Below are 18651 nucleotides of genomic sequence, written 5' to 3'. Positions count from 1 at the left end.
GTAGGGAGGACATACCTTCAGACACACACTGCGTCCCCTCAGGTAGGGAGGACACACTACAGGGGGGTTCACATAATGTCCTTGTCCCATAGTGGTGAAAGCAGACTAGTTGTGCAGTATTGTTTCTTTGGTGATTTGGGGTCAGTTTAGTTTAGTTTATTAGGATCCCCATTAGCTGTTGCTCATGCAGCGGCTACTCTTTCTGGAGTTCACTTTCCCTTATACCTGAACGACCAGAAAAATGTCACCTTTGAAATATAGATTTATATACACCCTCTCTGAGTCAGCTGCAAATACTGTATTTTGGGAAGCACTCCTCTTACAAACTCTGCATCCCTCTCTCTCTCTCGCTCTCCCTCTCTCTAATCTTCCATCTCTCTCCCTCTCTCTCTCTCTACCTCTCCCTCTCTCTCTCTACCTCTCCCTCTCTCTCCATCACTCTCTCTCTCTAACCCTCCATCTCTCTCCCTTCCTCTCTCTCTTTCCCTATCTTTCTCTCCCTCCCTCCATCTCTCTCTCTTTCTCTCTTCATCCCTCCCTCTCTCTCTCCCTTCATCTCTCTCTCTCTATCCCTCTCCCGCTCTCTCTCTCGCTCTCTCTCTCTCTGTTTCTCTTTCTACAGGGTGATCAGTCGAGCCCCAGGTCTGAAGCTGGTAGTGGAGACTCTGATAACGTCTCTGAAACCTATAGGAAACATTGTCCTTATCTGCTGTGCTTTCTTCATCATATTTGGTATCCTGGGGGTGCAGGTAGGGGCTGTTATCATTTGAGTACTTGTCTCTCCATCTTTCTTGCTCCGTGTTTTGTTTTCTATCTCTGTTTTCCTCTATCATTTTATCAAGCTTTCACTTTCCCTGTCTTTCTCCTCCAACATATACCCTGTCTTTCTCCTCTAACATATACCCTGTCTTTCTCCTCCAACATATACCCTGTCTTTCTCCTCTAACATATACCCTGTCTTTCTCCTCCAACATATACCCTGTCTTTCTCCTCTAACATATACCCTGTCTTTCTCCTCCAACATATACCCTGTCTTTCTCCTCCAACATATACCCTGTCTTTCTCCTCCAACATATACCCTAACTTTCTCCTCTAACATATACCCTGTCTTTCTCCTCTAACATATACACTGTCTTTCTCCTCCAACATATACTCTGGCATTTCTCCTCCAACATATACCCTGTCTTTCTCCTCTAACATATACACTGTCTTTCTCCTCCAACATATACCCTGGCATTTCTCCTCCAACATATACCCTGTCTTTCTCCTCTAACATATACCCTGTCTTTCTCCTCTAACATATACCCTGTCTTTCTCCTCCAACATATACCCTTTCTTTCTCCTCTAACATATACCCTGTCTTTTTCCTCCAACATATACCCTGTCTTTCTCCTCCAACATATACCCTGTCTTTCTCCGCCAACATATACCCTTTCTTTTTCCTCCAACATATACCCTGTCTTTTTCCTCCAACATATACCCTGTCTTTCTCCTCCAACATATACCCTGTCTTTCTCCTCTAACATATACCCTGTCTTTCTCCTCTAACATATACCCTGGCATTTCTGTATCTCTGTTTCCTCACCTTCTACCTCTCCCTCTGTTTTTGTCTGTCCCTCTGTCCCTGTCCCCTCTCTGTCTTTATCAATATTTGCCATCTGTCTTCCTCTATCTCTCTCTCTCCTTCCTTCCCTCTCGCTTGACCATCTATGTAATGACCACCTCCCTATTATTCCCATCAAGTGTGTCTGTCCTTTGATAATGACATATGAAGGAAACCACTTCTCTGTGAACACCACCAACAACAACAAGACATCTGAAGTGGCTCTGTCCATTGTTTCCATTGTTCCCTGACAGCTGTTCAAAGGGAAGTTCTTCTACTGCTTTGGCCTCGACGTCAAGAACATCACCAACAAGTCTGACTGTCTGCAGGCCAACTACAAATGGGCCCATCACAAGTACAACTTTGACAACCTGGGACAGGTGAGGATTTCTCCCAGTATCAATTTCAGAAGAGGTGTCAAACTGATGGACATGGTGGAGTGGGCCAGTATGAAATACTGAACAGATGTTATGTCTGTGTGTTTTTGTCTCTATATGTTCACGTGTGTTTATATTTCATGTCTTTCATGTGTGTTCTGTTTATCTGTCTGTATGTCTGCATTTCTGAATGTGTGTGTGTGTTCTGTGTGTGTGTATGTGTGTGTGTGTGTGTGTGTGTGTGTGTTCTGTACCGCAGGCTCTGATGTCACTGTTTGTGCTGGCTTCGAAGGACGGCTGGGTCAACATCATGTACCATGGCCTGGACGCTGTAGGGGTGGACCAACAGGTAACTAGTCTAATAGTGATCATCAAGTCTATCCATTATATTTCTATAGATGTATTATTTTTTCAGTTGTATTGGCTGACTGATCTATCAGAGCATACTCAACTCCTTCTCTCCCTCTCCTCCTTCGACTAAACACTCACATGCACCTCTCTCTCTCTCTCTCTCTCTCTCTCTCTCTCTCTCTCTCTCTCTCTCTCTCTCTCCTATCTCCCTCCCCCCCTCCCCCATGTCTCTCTCCCTCTCTCCCTCTCTCCCTCTCTCCCTCTCTCCCTCTCTCCTCTAGCCAGTGATCAACAACAGTCCGTGGATGCTCCTCTACTTCATCTCTTTCCTCCTCATCGTCAGTTTCTTCGTTCTCAACATGTTTGTGGGCGTGGTGGTGGAGAACTTCCACAAGTGCCGTCAGAACCAGGAAGTGGAAGAGGCTAAAAGGAGAGAGGATAAACGACGGAGACGCATGGAGAAGAAGAGGAGGGGTAAGGGAGGGAGGGAGGGAGAGAGAGAGAGAGAGAGGGAGGGAGGGAGGTTTGGGAGGGAGGGAGGGAGAGAGAGGGAGAGAGGTCTTCTCTCAAAGTAAGTTGCTTGGAGTTGATGAGGAACAGATCAGGAGTAAAACAGAATGCAAAGAAAGGAGGGAAGGAAAAATGGAGGCAGGGATATATGAGAAGAACATCCAGAGATAGATCATCAATGATTGTGTGAATTGGTTATGGGTATTACTCTTGACAGGAGGACATCACAGGAATGCTTTTGAATAGTGTACAGTAGTACTATGTATTAAGTACTATGACCTGTATTTGTCTCCCCTTACCAGACGCCCAGAAGATCCCCTACTATGCCAGCTACAGCTCCCTCCGCCTGTGGATCCACACTCTGTGTACCACCTACTACCTGGACCTCTTCATCACCTTCATCATCTGTATCAACGTCATCACCATGTCACTGGAACACTACAGCCAGCCACGAGTAAGACTGGAGGGAGGGGTGTGTGTGGGGGGGTGTGACAGAAATATGTATATTTGGCATATTTGAGTTTACCTTACAAACAACAACAGTAGACAGTACCATATGTGACTCCCTCTCTCTCTCCTTCCCATTTCATCCTCCCACCTCCTCCTCTCTCTCCCTCCCCCTCCCTCCCACCTCTTTCTCTCTCTCCCCCTCCCTCTCTCCCTCCCACATCCTTCTATCTCTCCTCCCTCCCTCCCACCTTCTCTCTCTCCTCCCTCCCACCTCCTTCTCTCTCCCCCTCACTCCCATCTCCTTCTTTCTCTCTCTCCCCCTCCCTCCCACCTCCTTCTCTCTCTCTCCGCTCCCTCCCACCTCCTTCTCTCCCTCCCCCTCCCTCCCACCTCCTTCTCTCTCTCCTCCTCCCTCCCTCCCACCTCCTTCTCTCTCTTCCCCTCCCTCCCACATCCTTCTCTCTCTCTCCCCCTCCCTCCCACCTCCTTCTCTCTCTCCCCTTCCCTCCCACATCCTTCTCTCTCTCCTCCCTCCCTCCCACCTCCTTCTCTCTCTCCCCCTCCCTCCCACATCCTTGTCTCTCTCCCCCTCCCTCCCACCTCCTTCTCTCTCCCCCTCCCTCTCACCTCCTTCTCTCTCTCCTCCCTCCCTCCCACCTCCTTCTCTCTCTCCTCCCTCCCTCCCACCTCCTTCTGTCTCTCCCCTCCCTCCCTCCCACCTCCTTCTCTCTCTCCTCCTCCCTCCCTCCAACCTCCTTCTCTCTCTCCTCTCTCCCTCCCACCTCCTTCTCTCTCTCCTCCCTCACTCCCACCTACTTCTCTCTCTCCCCTCCCTCCCACCTCCTTCTCTCTCTGCCCCTCCCTCCCACATCCTTCTCTCTCTCTCCCCTCCCTCCCACCTCCTTCTCTCTCTCCTCCTCCGTCCCACCTCCTTCTCTCTCTCCTCCCCGTCCCACCTCCTTCTCTCTCTCATCCTCCCTCCCACCTCCTTCCCTCTCTCTCTCTCTCTCTCTCTCTCTCAGTCTCTGGATCTAGTGTTGAAGTACTGTAACTATTTCTTCACGTCCACCTTTGTACTGGAGACCCTCCTGAAGCTCACCGCCTTCGGCTTCCGACGCTTCTTTAAAGACAGGTAGTTACAGGGCCACACTGACTTACTGAATAAACACTGTATTCACTGCTGCACTGGGGACACACTGTGTGTGTGTGTGTGTGTGTGTGTCAGTCATCTCACTATGTATGATTCATACACAGTATATGATTCATAGCTGCCCTTCTTAACCACCACTCCATTAGAAAAGAGCTTTTGACTTCAATGGTACTTCCTGGTAGTGTCATAGCTTTACTATAGCTGAACTATATGCTGGGATACTCTCTGTATAGTCAAAGACAGATACTGCTGATCTACATTTACATTTACATTAACGTCATTTAGCAGACGCTCTTATCCAGAGCGACTTACAAATTGGTGCATTCACCTTATAGCCAGTGGGATAACCACTTCACAATATGTTAGTTTTTCTTTTTTGTGGGGGTGGGGGTGGGGGGGGTAGAAGGATTACTTTATCCTATCCCAGGTATTCCTTAAAGAGGTGGGGTTTCAAGTGTCTCCAGAAGGTGGTGAGTGACTCCGCTGTCCTGGCGTTGTGAGGGAGCTTGTTCCACCATTGGGGTGCCAGAGCAGCGAACAGTTTTGACTGGGCTGAGCAGGAACTGTGCTTCCGCAGAGGTAGGGGGGCCAGCAGGCCAGAGGTGGATGAACGCAATGCCCTCGTTTGGGTGTAGGGACTGATCAGAGTCTGAAGGTACGGAGGTGCCGTTCCCCTCACAGCTCCGTAGGCAAGCACCATGGTCTTGTAGTAGATGCGAGCTTCAACTGGAAGCCAGTGGAGTGTGCGGAGGAGCGGGGTGACGTGAGAGAACTTGGGAAGGCTGAACACCAGACGGGCTGCGGCATTCTGGATGAGTTGTAGGGGTTTAATGGCACAGGCAGGGAGCCCAGCCAACAGCGAGTTGCAGTAATCCAGACGGGAGATGACAAGTGCCTGGTTTAGGACCTGTGCCGCTTCCTGTGTAAGGCAGGGTCGTACTCTCTGAATGTTGTAGAGCATGAACCTACAGGATCGGGTCACCGCATTGATGTTGGCGGAGAATGACAGGGTGTTGTCCAAGGTCACGCCAAGGCTCTTCGCACTCTGGGAGGAGGACACAACGGAGTTGTCAACCGTGATGGCGAGATCATGGAACGGGCAGTCCTTCCCCGGGAGGAAGAGCAGCTCCGTCTTGCCGAGGTTCAGCTTGAGGTGGGGATCCGTCATCCACACTGATATGTCTGCCAGACATGCAGAGATGCGATTCGCCACCTGGTTATCAGAAGGGGGAAAGGAGAAGATTAGTTGTGTGTCGTCTGCGTTGCAATGATAGGAGAGGCCATGTGAGGATATGACAGAGCCCAGTGACTTGGTGTATAGCGAGAATAGGAGAGGGCCTAGAACTGAGCCCTGGAGGACACCAGTGGTGAGAGCACGTGGTGCGGAGACAGATTCTCGCCACGTCACTTGGTAGGAGCAACCGGTCAGGTAGGACGCAATCCAAGAGTGAGCCGTGCCGGATATGCCCAGCTCAGAGAGGGTGGATAGGAGGATCTGATGGTTCACAGTATCAAAGGCAGCAGACAGGTCTAGAAGGACAAGAGCAGAGGAGAGAGAGTTAGCTTTAGCAGTGCGGAGAGCCTCCGTGACACAGAGAAGAGCAGTCTCAGTTGAATGACCAGTCTTGAAACCTGACTGGTTTGGATCAAGAAGGTCATTCTGAGAGAGATAGCAAGAGAGTTGGCTAAAGACGGCACGCTCAAGAGTTTTGGAGAGAAAAGAAAGAAGGGATACTGGTCTGTAGACATCAGAGGGATCGAGTGTTGGTTTTTTGAGAAGGGGTGCAACTCTCGCTCTCTTGACGACGGACGGAAGGGACATAGCCAACGGTCAAGGATGAGTTGATGAGCGAGGTGAGGTAAGGGAGAAGGTCACCGGAGATGGTCTGGAGAAGAGAGGAGGGAATAGGGTCAAGCGGGTAGGTTGTTGGGCGGCCGGCGGGAGAAAGAAGTCAAAGCATAGGGTAGGGCAGTGTGAGCAGGACCAGCAGTGTCATTTGACTTAACAAACGAGGATCGGATGTCGTCAACCTTCTTTTCAAAATGGTTGACGAAGTCATCCACAGAGAGGGAGGAGGGGGGGAGGGGGAGGAGGATTCAGCAGGGAGGAGAAGGTGGCAAAGAGCTTCCTAGGGTTAGAGGCAGATGCTTGGAATTTAGAGTGGTAGAAAGTGGCTTTAGCAGCAGAAACAGAGGAATAAAATGTAGAGAGGAGGGAGTGAAAAGATGCCAGGTCCGCAGGGAGTCTAGTTTTCCTGCCTGTTCTGTGAGCTCGCAATGAGTCGTTAAGCCACGGAGCAGGAGGGGAGGACCGAGCCGGCCGGGAGGATAGGGGACATAGAGAGTCAAAGGATGCAGAAAGGGAGGAGAGGAGGGTTGAGGAGGCAGAATCAGGAGATTGGAGGGAGAAGGATTGAGCAGAGGGAAGAGATGATAGGATGGAAGAGGAGAGAGTAGCGGGAGAGAGAGAGCGAAGGTTGCGATGGCGCATTACCATCTGAGTAGAGGCAGAGTGAGTAGTGTTGGAGGAGAGCGAGAGAGAAAAGGATACAAAGTAGTGGTCAGAGACATGGAGGGGAGTTGCAGTGAGATTAGTAGAAGAACAGCATCTAGTAAAGATGAGGTCAAGCGTATTGCCTGCCTTGTGAGTAGGGGGGGACGGTGTGAGGGTGAGGTCAAAAGTGTGTGGAAAGAAGGAGGCAGAGAGAAATGAGTCAAAGGTAGACGTAGGGAGGTTAAAGTCACCCAGAACTGTGAGGGGTGAGCCATCCTCAGGAAAGGAACTTATCAAGGCGTCAAGCTCATTGATGAACTCTCCAAGGGAACCTGGAGGGCGATAAATTATAAGGATGTTAAGCTTGAATGGGCTAGTGACTGTGACAGCATGGAATTCAAATGAGGAGATAGACAGATGGGTCAGGGGGAAAAGAGAGAATGTCAACTTGGGAGAGAGGAGGATTCCTGTGCCACCACCCCGCTGACCAGATGCTCTCGGGGTATGCGAGAACACATGGTCAGACGAGGAGAGAGTAGTAGGAGTAGCAGTGTTTTCAGTGGTAATCCATGTTTCCGTCAGCGCCAAGAAGTCGAGGGACTGGAGGGTAGCATAGGCTGAGATGAACTCTGCCTTGTTGGCCGCAGAACGGCAGTTCCATAGGCTGCCGGAGACCTGGAACTCCACGTGGGTCGTGCGTGCAGGGACCACAAGGTTAGAGAGGCAGCAGCCACGCGGTGTGAGGCGTTTGTATAGCCTGTGCGGAGAGGAGAGAACAGGGATAGACAGACGCATAGTTGACAGGCTACAGAAAATGGCTACAATAATGCAAAGGAGATCGGAATGAAATGAACTAAACATCTGGGAAAGCGAGAGAGCGGGGCCTCCCTCACTTACATTTCACTGAAACACCCAAATATAACTCTCCCAACTTCCACCTCAGAAACTACTGAATAAACACTATACACACTGCTACACTGGGGACACTGTGTGTGTCTTCTCACTATGTGTGATTCATAGTAGTAATGCCATAGCCGTAATATAACTAGGATTCTCTCTCTATACTAAAAGACAAGTACTAGTGAGTGGACTGAATTAATCCTATACGCTACACTGGGGACACTGTGTGTGTCATCTCAGTGTATGGTTTATAGTGTTAGCTGTACTGTAGGTAGTTAGGGTTAAGGTTAGGTTTAAAGGTTAGGGTTAAGATTAGGTTTAAAGGCTGTGCCAGCTAGTGACCACTCTGCAGAGCTGCCTCCAGAACAATATTCATGATGCTAATCTGCTAGTCTTGCACTGTGTGTAGATGTATCATTGTCCATTTCTTCAGATGCAGAAGAGCTATAGTTAGTACACTCCTCTATCCTCATCTCTGGCCCATTCCTGACCCATGGTCTCAATCAGGAAACAGAGAAATCACAGAAGAATCTCTCTGCCTCCATACAGTCCAATATCTCACCCACACTGTGAGCAATATGGTGGAGCAGTGATTTCTCCCATTCTATTATTACTGTTATTAATTCAATTACAGCCACATTACTGTTAGCAGGACTCAGATCAACCCCCTCACAGATACACGCCGCATCACAAGAGCCATTCCTACTCATTCTCTTTCTCTAATTGTTTTCCCATTCAACATAATGGGTTAGTGATGAAGCAGATAGATTGTGGTCGATGTTGGATATCCATTCATTTCATTGACTCAGTAATGGCTGGTGCTGAACTGCTGCTGCTGTTGACAACACATACACGTTGAAGATGTTGATGTGAACAAAACACAAACATTTACCTGGTGCTTTAATGGTATTGACCCATTTTGCTATGATGGAGGCAGAGAAAGGGGGGGGTATGAGAGAGAGAGAGGGTAGAAGAGAGAGGGGGGTAGAATAGAGAGGGGGTTGGGAGGAGAGAGAGAGAGAGAGAGAGAGAGAGAGAGAGATGTATGTTAGTGTGATTTGGCAGCACCTTCTCTCTTTTCTGTGACATCAGTGCTGTCTGGTAGGACAGTCTCTCTGCATAATCAGATTTAGGGATCTGAGTTTTCACAGCGTGTCTTAAACTGGGTCATAGTGGAGAAGCAGGCAGGTGGAAACAGACTGGTTTACTGGGTACACACACACACACATACACGCACCACACACACACACACAAGCACACACACCACACACACACGCTCACTCACACACAACACACACCACACACATGCGCGCACACACACACACACACGCCTGTACCTGTACAGTACATGAATGACCCTGATGGAACATGACCTCCAGTGTGACTACGCTTTGCTCTCTGACCCTGTGTGTAGGTGGAACCAGTTGGATCTGGCCATCGTGTTGCTGTCAGTGATGGGCATCACTCTGGAGGAGATCGACTACAGCGCTTCTCTCCCCATCAACCCTACCATCATACGCATCATGAGGGTGTTGAGGATCGCACGAGGTAACGCACGCATGAATGCACCCTGGCACATACACACACACGGACACATACACACACACACACACACACACACACACACACACACACACGCAGACACTCACACACACAGTACAACACCTTTCCTGCTCACCCCCTCTGGAATCTATGGGTAGCATGCACACACCCAGTTTACAGACCCAGTTTACAGACCCATACAGACCCAGCGTACAGACCCAGCATACAGACCCAGTGTACAGACCCAGTGTACAGACCCATACAGACCCAGTGTACAACATAGGATCACTGCTTCATCATTATCCTACCAAAGCTACAGCTCATGACTAATGGTTGGGCCAGTAAGAGAGCCATGAGAGAGTGTGATAGTGTGTGTGTATGAACGTGTCTGTGAGAGTGTGTGTGCTGGGTATAAATGTAGCTGTGACCTTTCGGAGGCTGGATGTTTCCTGTTTAGTCCAGAATTGAACCGGAGGGAATTCCCTAAATGCCCAGCATTTATAATCTCCCCCTCCAGTTCTCCTCTCCCCAGCCCTCATCATAACCTTTATCTCTGTTTCTGTCTCTCTCTCTCTCTCGCTCTCTCTCTCTCTCTCTCTCTCTCTCTCTCTCTCTCTCTCTCTCTCTCTCTCTCTCCGCTCTCTCTCTCCGCTCTCTCTCTCTCTCTCTCTCTCTCTCTCTCTCTCTCTCTCTCTCTCTCTCTCTCTCTCTTCTCTCCATCCCAGTTCTGAAGCTGCTGAAGATGGCTAAAGGAATGAGAGCTCTGCTGGATACGGTGGTCCAAGCCCTACCACAGGTGCAAACAAACACACACAGACACACAGACAAACGTTGGATGAGCCAATGCTATGACACTCTGCCTGCAGTTCTTAGTCAACACAGCCCAAAACAGCCCCCCTCCCCTCACACACTGCCCTGGGAATCCATCCTAAATTTGAGGCCTGAGGGAGTGAGAGGCATTATGAAAAGGGGAGGCCAAACTGCAGCCAGGCCAGGCAGATCAATGACCAGGAATGTGTGGCCTCTCTCTAGCTCTCTGGGCAGTGCTAATTGGTGACTCAGACTGGCCACACTGGCACACACACACACACAGACACAAACGCACACGTGCACACACGCACGCGCACACACACACACAAACACAAACACACACACACAGAGCTCCTATGCTATGATGAGCGCGGACGAACATAGGGGCTGATTGAATGATTATGTTCAGTGGGAGAAACTGAACAGAAAATTAACAAGCATTTTAATCTGTTTTTCAACAAGCTATTCTACCAAGGATTATTATGTAGATGATGGCAGCTGCAAACAATCAAACAATCAAATGAGATGATGATGATCTTCAAACAGTAGCTATATCTCTGCACATAATGTGAACAGTGTGTGCTTTCAGGCCCATGGAGAGTGCTCTGGGAAAAGACTGTATTCATAAAGAGTGTCAGAGTAGGAGTGCTGATCTAGAAGGATAAACTGATCCTAGATCAGTACTCCTATTCTGAGACACTTTATGAATACCACCCTGGTCTAGAAACAACCCCTAGGCCCTAACCACTACTGCCTAGGCACCTCATGTAGATGTGAAAGGATTTGACAGGTTTATCATGCAATATGGAAGTAGCTTAACCTTTCACTCTAATATGCTTGGATGGAGTTTGACCATATTGCATACACCTATCATATCCTTTCTGATCTCTACAAGTGGCTAGGGGTTGTTTCTGGCTGGGATACACTGATATTAATACCTCTACTACATTAAGAAATGTAGTGTGGTTATTAGATCTGGTTGGGTTAGAATGACATGACTCCTTTTCCTAATAAGGTTTGGACCAGACCACACTATTCCCACAGAGAAAGAGAGAAATGAAGAGTGTGTGAGAGAGAGAGACGGGTAGAGAGTGAGTGAAAGAGAGCAGGCAGGGAGAACAGGCGATGAGGAGGAAGGAGTGTAGGGAAGACTGAGGTAAGGCAGAACATCTCCTCTCCTCCGCTGCTCTCGATCCCTTTCTCATTAACACAGGGCCCTGGGTGATCTCCCCAAGGGCATCAGACAGGTAATTAACACCAAAGTGATTAAAGAGGTGTGTGTCAGTGTGTGTGTGTGTGTGTGTTTGTATCCTTAAATGTGTGTGTGTGTGTTTGTGTTTGTGTGTTTGTGTGTGTGTGGGATGAGAGGAGACAATGAGTCTGCCATAGTTACATCTTGAGAAGGAGGTGAAAAATCGCCTGCCACGGTAGTGTTACACACTGTCAAGACTGAGTGTAATGGTGTTACATGGAGAAGCCCCTGACAGATGTTAGCTAGCTAGCTGAAGCTAACACTCTCAAACACATTACGACCGACGCCATCTCTTAACACAGGATCAAATAAAGTCATAAAGTCACATTATCCAACTAGAATCCACCATTATCCACCATTATCCCATTTCTCCCCCACTGAGCTAAAATGGCTTCCATGTGCTGTTCACTAGCTGGTAATGGTGTCGTTCAGTCACATCACATCATCACTAAAGCCAGTTGTTTTATCTCCTCCAGGGGCTGGGTGATAAACTTCAGATATAGCCTATGGCAGGAGGCAACGCTGCTTGAATATCACAATTTCTGCTTTCAAAAAGCTCATTACGAGTGCTCACAGCGACATCTTATACGATTCTCTTAGCTACTGCAGTTAGCTAATTTTTGTTTATCCCAGTAATTCTACATAGATTTTTTGATGTGTAAAAGTTTTTTCTGGGTTTGCATCTATGGCCACAGCCACTATTCGCTAGCTAACATTAGCATCGGGGACCAAAACACAGTAAAAGTGAATGGATCCTGGCTAGCATAGCATGCTCTTAGCTACCTGCACAAATCAAAGTAACTTCAAGACTCACTTAGCACTGACCCAGGTTTCACCTGGTATAAATTCACCATTTGTTTGTCTCTTGCTTGCTTGGATCACCCCTCATAAACACGTCATTAAGAATCACAGATCATTAAACTGATCTAAATGGAATAGTGCTATTTTCAGAGAGGTGCTTAAATCATCCCCAGTAGTGTAAGATCTACGGTCTCCCTGTTAGATACATCACTAATCAACTGTGACACAGGTAGCTGGGGAGAGCTTGCATTTGTTCTGGCCCAAAGGGAACTCGGTATCATACTGAGACAGTCTGACGAAAGACTGAGACTGACAGTATGACAAACAAAGTCTGGATCTAAAGTGCTTTAGAGATTTTTTATAGAACTGTTATGTCACTACATCATTTCTACATAACTTAGACATTGGTGACTTGGGGCATGCTCAGTAGACCCAAATGGGAGAAAACATTTTGAAATGGAGGTATTACCACCTGAACTTGTCCACTAAGAACACACACTTTCCTTTGTTAGTTTCAAAAAGTTTCCCGAACGTTCAGTACCTACTGAACACGACCTTGGTCTTTAACCCTCACTAACACTCCTATCTTAATAAACCTGGGTTGTGTTCATCTGTGAAAAACAGCTTCACGTCTGTGACTGTTTGTCTTGCAATTTGTTTGGAGCCAGCCTGGTAGAGGCTAGAGCAGGCTAGATCTGGATAGATCTGGATAGAGCAGGCGAGAGCCGGCTAGAACAGGCTAGATTAGGCTAGAACAGGCTAGATCAGGCTAGTAGAGCCTCCTCCCCCAGGGGACCGGCCCAGAAAGAGCCGTGTGCTGGCTGCTGTGACATTGACTCTGTAAGGTTACATCTCACAAATGGGATAGTGTTTTCTGATCATATTTACTACATAACTTCTATTATGCAGTCCCATTCAGCAGACATTTACATTTACATTTTAGTAATTTAGCAGACGCTCTTATCCAGAGCGACTTATAGTTAGTGAGTGCATAAATTTTTCATACTGGCCCCCTGTGGGACAGAGAGGGATCTACTTCTGTGTGTCCTGGGTGGCTTCTAACTACATAGTCACAACAACAGAGTAAGGTTACGCCACTGACAACTTTCCCAATTCCCTCCTCAGGCTCCTCTTGAGGATTCTGATACGGTGTAGGACTTAGGCTTTGGTAGTGCACCAAATGTCTAGCTTTCACTACTCCTTTATGGTAGCAGGGCTGCCCAAGCAAAAGGCAGAACAACTAGCAAATGATGCTTCTATTGAGGATTCTTATACGGTAGAGACTATGGCACAACATGGATGCTGGGACCAATAGGTTTTGTTGCTTGGTGAAAGGCAAGGCCAAAACACCTGCTGTTCTTTCAGTGGGATGCAATGTTCAGAACGTTTGCATAAAAAATTGACGATTTGATGCCTCTAGGTCAATTCAGATTCACATTTTTTGTTTTCTATGATTGTGTTTTGTATCTTTGTTTTGCTTTTCGTGGTGTATTTGATGTGTATATTTTTGTAATTACAGGGCTCATCTGTAAAAGAGACCCAGTCAAAATAAAGTTTCATTACGAAGAGAATGTGTAGAGCAGAAACAGTTCCTAACACAGTTCCTATGTGTGTTTCAGGTGGGGAACCTGGGCCTGCTCTTCATGCTCCTGTTCTTCATCTATGCAGCACTGGGGGTGGAGCTGTTTGGAGAACTGGGTGAGTTGGTAGTGATGGGCTGGAACAAAACCCTGCATACCCAATGGCGCGCCACGTTCAGAGTTGTACATATCCAATCCTGTTAGATTACAGACAGAGAGCCAAGACAAAAATAGAAAGGAACTTCTAGTAAAGTATCTGGACGCAGCCAGAGCCAAGAAGTATCATGGAGACTAGGCAGGAGAAACAATAACACAGCAGCTAGGCCTGTCTTCAAACTGTCACACTCTCTCTATGTACTCTAGTCATGTCTGCTGGAGGTTATCTCTCATCCCATCAGTCTTCAGCAAAGGATTAGAGCCAAATGCAACTGTACTAAGGAGAGAGATGGGTAAACAATCAGCCAAGACAGCTTAAAGACCACGAGCAAACAACCATGTCTGCTGTTGTTGGTTGTTGGTTTCTAAGAGGACTGAACAGATAAATGTTCTCTATATAAACTGTTTGTTTCTCTTCATGTATCTTTATCTCTCTCTGTATCTATCTTTCTCTATTTGTTTCTCTCTCCCCTTCTCTTTCCCTCTCCCCTACATCCCCGTCCCTCCATCCCTCCCTCCCTCCTCCCCATCCCTCCCCCCATCCCTCCCTCCCTCCCCCCATCCCTCCCTCCCTACTCTCCTCTCCCAGTGTGTAACGAGGACTACCCGTGTGAGGGGATGAGCCGCCATGCTACCTTTGAGAACTTTGGCATGGCCTTCCTCACCCTGTTCCAGGTCTCCACTGGGGACAACTGGAATGGAATCATGAAGGTATGAATGGACTTCTACATGGTGTTCTATGGAGTGCTTATTACAATAAATGGAGACAGTTGATCATCTAATACTTTAATCCAGAATTACTTGGATTACCATGTTTCAATGTGTTGCTATTTGGGCTGTATTATTCAGTTCTCATTTTGATGTCTGTGGTTGGTATTTGGTGCCTGGCTTGTTAGCTGCAGAGAAGAATGTCGTTTCAGAATAATTACAAGCCTATGTCCTGCTGCCTAAGAAGACCATTGCTGTTACAGGAAAATTTACCCAACTTTCCCTCAGTTTATCCTAACCTTGAGGGAGGGGGAAAATCAAAACTGACCTTAGATCAGCATCAAGGGGCAACTCCCTCCTACTCCCTAGCTGGAGAGGAAGGAAGGAGAGTAAAAGAGTGAACTTTAACGGAACCGTCAGCGCCCGGGACCTCCTGCTCCTTTTCTTTTCATATCCTCTGCTCCTTGAGCGCTACCATACCTATTAATGACGCGTGGAAAGTGCCAGCTCAGCGTATATTCTCTGTTTAGATTGCCTTTTAAATAGGCGAATGGTCCCACTCCCGCTTCACTGTGTGACAGGGGCGCACCATAAGAACACCTCCTCAGTGGTTTGTAGAGGTACGGGGGGGTTCTCAGCTGAAGCAGTGAACTGTAATCACCTCTCTTAGATTACTACTCATGAGACCATGTGAGCTTTCACTGCCTTTTACCTGGAGATGTGTTGAATGTAAACTGCCTGCAACGAGGAGGGGAAAGAGAGAAAGAGAGTGAATCACCACTGTACTGACTAGAGAGGGGAGGGAGGGAGGGAGGGAGGGAGGGAGGGAGGGAGGGAGGGAGGGAGGGAGGGAGGGAGGGAGGGAGGGAGGGAGGGAGGGAGGGAGGGAGGAAACACTTGAGACTACACGGTGAAAAGGTCAAACCAAATGAGAGAGAAGAGACTAGAACTAGCTCATGTCTGGATGTCTTACAGTTATGGTGTGACAGGTCAATTTGCTCACAAAAGTCTTATACATTGATATCTTTGTTTCAAGTTGGAATGCTTATCTTTTGTTCATGTATTTGTTCAATAAAACTTGTTGTATCTGTATAGTCCAGTATAGTCCCTGTACAGTGGCTTGCGAAAGTATTCACCCCCCTTGGCATTTTTCCTATTTTGTTGCCTTACAACCTGGAATTAAAATGGATTTTTGGGGGATTTGTATAATTTGATTTACACAACATACCTACCACTTTGAAGATGCAAAATATGTTTTATTGTGAAACAAACAAGAAATAAGATAAATAAACAGAACTTGAGCGTGCATAACTATTCACCCTCCCAAAGTCAATACTTTGTAGAGCCACCTTTTGCAGCAATTACAGCTGCAAGTCTCTTGGGGTATGTCTCTATAAGCTTGGCACATCTAGCCACTGGGATTTTTTCCCATTCTGCAAGGCAAAACTGCTCCAGCTCCTTCAAGTTGGATGGGTTCCGCTGGTGTACAGCAATCTTTAAGTCATACCACATATTCTCAATTGGACTGAGGTCTAGGCCATTCCAAGACATTTAAATATTTCCCCTTAAACCACTCGAGTGTTGCTTTAGCAGTATGCTTAGGGTCATTGTCCTGCTGGAAGGTGAACCTCCGTCCCAGTCTCAAATCTCTGGAAGACTGAAACAGGTTTTCCTCAAGAATTTAGCGCCATCCATCATTCCTTTAATTCTGACCAGTTTCCCAGTCCCTGCCGATGAAAAACATCCCCATAGCATGATGCTGCCACCACCATGCTTCACTGTGGGGATGGTGTTCTAGGGGTGATGAGAGGTGTTGGGTTTGCGCCAGACATAGCGCTTTCCTTGATGGCCAAAAAGCTCAATTTTAGTCTCATCTGACCAGAGTACCTTCTTCCATATGTTTGGGGAGTCTCCCACATGCCTTTTGGCGAACACCAACCGTGTTTGCTTGTTTCTTTCTTTAAGCATTGGTTTTTTTCTGGCCACTCTTCCGTAAAGCCCAGCTCTATGGAGTGTTAGGCTTAAAGTGGTCCTATGGACAGATACTCCAATCTCCGCTGTGGAGCTTTGCAGCTCCTTCAGGGTTATCTTTGGTCTCTTTGTTGCCACTCTGATTAATGCCCTCCTTGCCTGGTCCATGAGTTTTGGTGGGCGGCCCTCTCTTGTCAGGTTTGTTGTGGTGCCATAATCTTTCAATTTTTTTTATAATGGATTTAATGGTGCTCCGTGGGATGTTCAGAGTTTCTGATATTTTTTTTGAACCCAACCCTGATCTGTACTTCTCCACAACTTTGTCCCTGACCTGTTTGGGGAGCTCCTTGGTCTTCATGGTGCCGCTTGCTTGGTGGTGCCCCTTGCTTAGTGGTGTTGCAGACTTTGGGGCCTTTCAGAACAGGTGTATATATACTGAGATCATGTGACAGATCATGTGACACTTAGACTGCACACATGTGGACTTTATTTAACTAATTATGTGACTTCTGAAGGTAATTGGTTGCACCAGATCTTATTTAGGGGCTTCATAGCAAAGGGGGTGAATACATATACACGCACCACTTTTCCGTTATTTATTTTTTAGAATTTTTTGAAACAAGTTCTTTTTTTCATTTCACTTCACCAATTTGGACTATTTTGTGTATGTCCATTACATGAAATCATCCAAATAAAAATCCATTTAAATTACAGGTTGTAATACAACAAAATAGGAAAAACGCCAAGGGGAATGAATACTTTTGCAAGGTACTGTATAGTCCTGTGTAGCTCAGTTGGTTGTGGGTTCGATTCCCACGAGGGACCAGTACGAAAAAAGTATTAAAGTGTATGCACTCACTACTGTAAGTCGCTCTGGATAAGAGCGTCTGCTAATTGACTAAAATGTAATAATGTCTTAGCAGGACTTCATGGCTTGACCTAACAGACACCTCCTATTTCTCCTCTCTTCCCCCCCCCCCTCCCCAGGACACGTTGAGGGAGTGCCCTATGGACTACGGGCCTGACTACTCCTGCAACCCCAGCCTGCAGTTCATCTCTCCCATGTACTTTGTGTCCTTTGTGTTGACGGCCCAGTTCGTCCTGATCAACGTGGTGGTGGCGGTGTTGATGAAGCACCTGGATGACTCCAACAAGGAGGCCAAGGAGGAGGCGGAGATGGATGCTGAGATTGAGCTGGAGCTGGCCACGGGGGCCCTCTGCTGCATGGGACCAGAGGGAGTCTGCGCAGGAGGGAAGAAAGGTGGAGGAGCAGGGGGAGGTGGCGGGGGAGGTGTGGGAGTTGGAGGAGGAGTGGAGAGAGGGATGGAAGTCCCAAGCAGTTCCTCCGTGGGGAATACGCATCATCATGTTGCAACAACGCATCCAGGCCCGCCGCACGATCCGAACAATCGCGATCTCTACTCTCCTGCACAGGTGAGATGGATGGATGAATTAATTAATTTATGTCCGTATGGCTCTGTGTCTGTTTCTGTCTATTTGTTTTTCTATTTTATATTATAGGAATTAGACATATAAACAGTCTGATACACTCGTGTGTAGTACATAGACGTAGGGTTGAGGTCATTATGAGGGAGAGAGAGAACAAGAACAGACAGAGGAGACGGAAAGATAATCAGAGACATTTAGTCTCCTTCCTGTTCTGACATCCTCAGTGTTTTAGACCGACAGCCCATCAGTCCTGTTTAACTCAGTTTGTCTGCTTGTTCACTCAACCTTTCATAATGTAATACAAAGGAACAGCCAGGGAAGATGGTCACACAGATACGGAGAGACGGCGAGAGACGGGAGAGAGAGAGACGAGAGAGAGAGACGGGAGAGAGAGAGACGGGAGAGAGAGAGACGGGAGAGAGAGAGACGGGAGAGAGAGAGATGAGTGAGAGAGAGGGGGAGAGGGGAGAGAGGGAGAGATTTTTCACCTTGTCGGCTCAGGTATTCAAATAACAGACATAATCTCTGAACAGGTCAGATTCAGTAC

At 47.5% G+C, this 18651-nt stretch overlaps 1 protein-coding gene across 1 annotated transcript in view; it reads left to right on the top strand.

The window, feature by feature from the left end:
* LOC121570754 (voltage-dependent T-type calcium channel subunit alpha-1I-like) overlaps window positions 1-18651 on the top strand; it is a gene marked incomplete at its 5' end in the record, with an annotated part of 123821 nt that overhangs the window by 90226 nt on the left and 14944 nt on the right. Inside the window, 11 exons of the mRNA XM_045213516.1 lie at window positions 623-749; window positions 1858-1983; window positions 2240-2329; window positions 2613-2805; window positions 3144-3295; window positions 4314-4423; window positions 9250-9383; window positions 10103-10173; window positions 13860-13938; window positions 14566-14687; window positions 17643-18089. Coding sequence (XP_045069451.1) covers window positions 623-749; window positions 1858-1983; window positions 2240-2329; window positions 2613-2805; window positions 3144-3295; window positions 4314-4423; window positions 9250-9383; window positions 10103-10173; window positions 13860-13938; window positions 14566-14687; window positions 17643-18089 — 1651 coding nt within the window. The remainder of the gene's footprint in view (window positions 1-622; window positions 750-1857; window positions 1984-2239; window positions 2330-2612; window positions 2806-3143; window positions 3296-4313; window positions 4424-9249; window positions 9384-10102; window positions 10174-13859; window positions 13939-14565; window positions 14688-17642; window positions 18090-18651) is intronic.

This window comes from Coregonus clupeaformis, unplaced genomic scaffold (genome assembly GCF_020615455.1).
Source record: "Coregonus clupeaformis isolate EN_2021a unplaced genomic scaffold, ASM2061545v1 scaf0119, whole genome shotgun sequence".
In the NCBI taxonomy this organism is placed as follows: Eukaryota; Metazoa; Chordata; class Actinopteri; order Salmoniformes; family Salmonidae; genus Coregonus; species Coregonus clupeaformis.
This window is presented reverse-complemented; position numbering and strand designations above follow the sequence as displayed.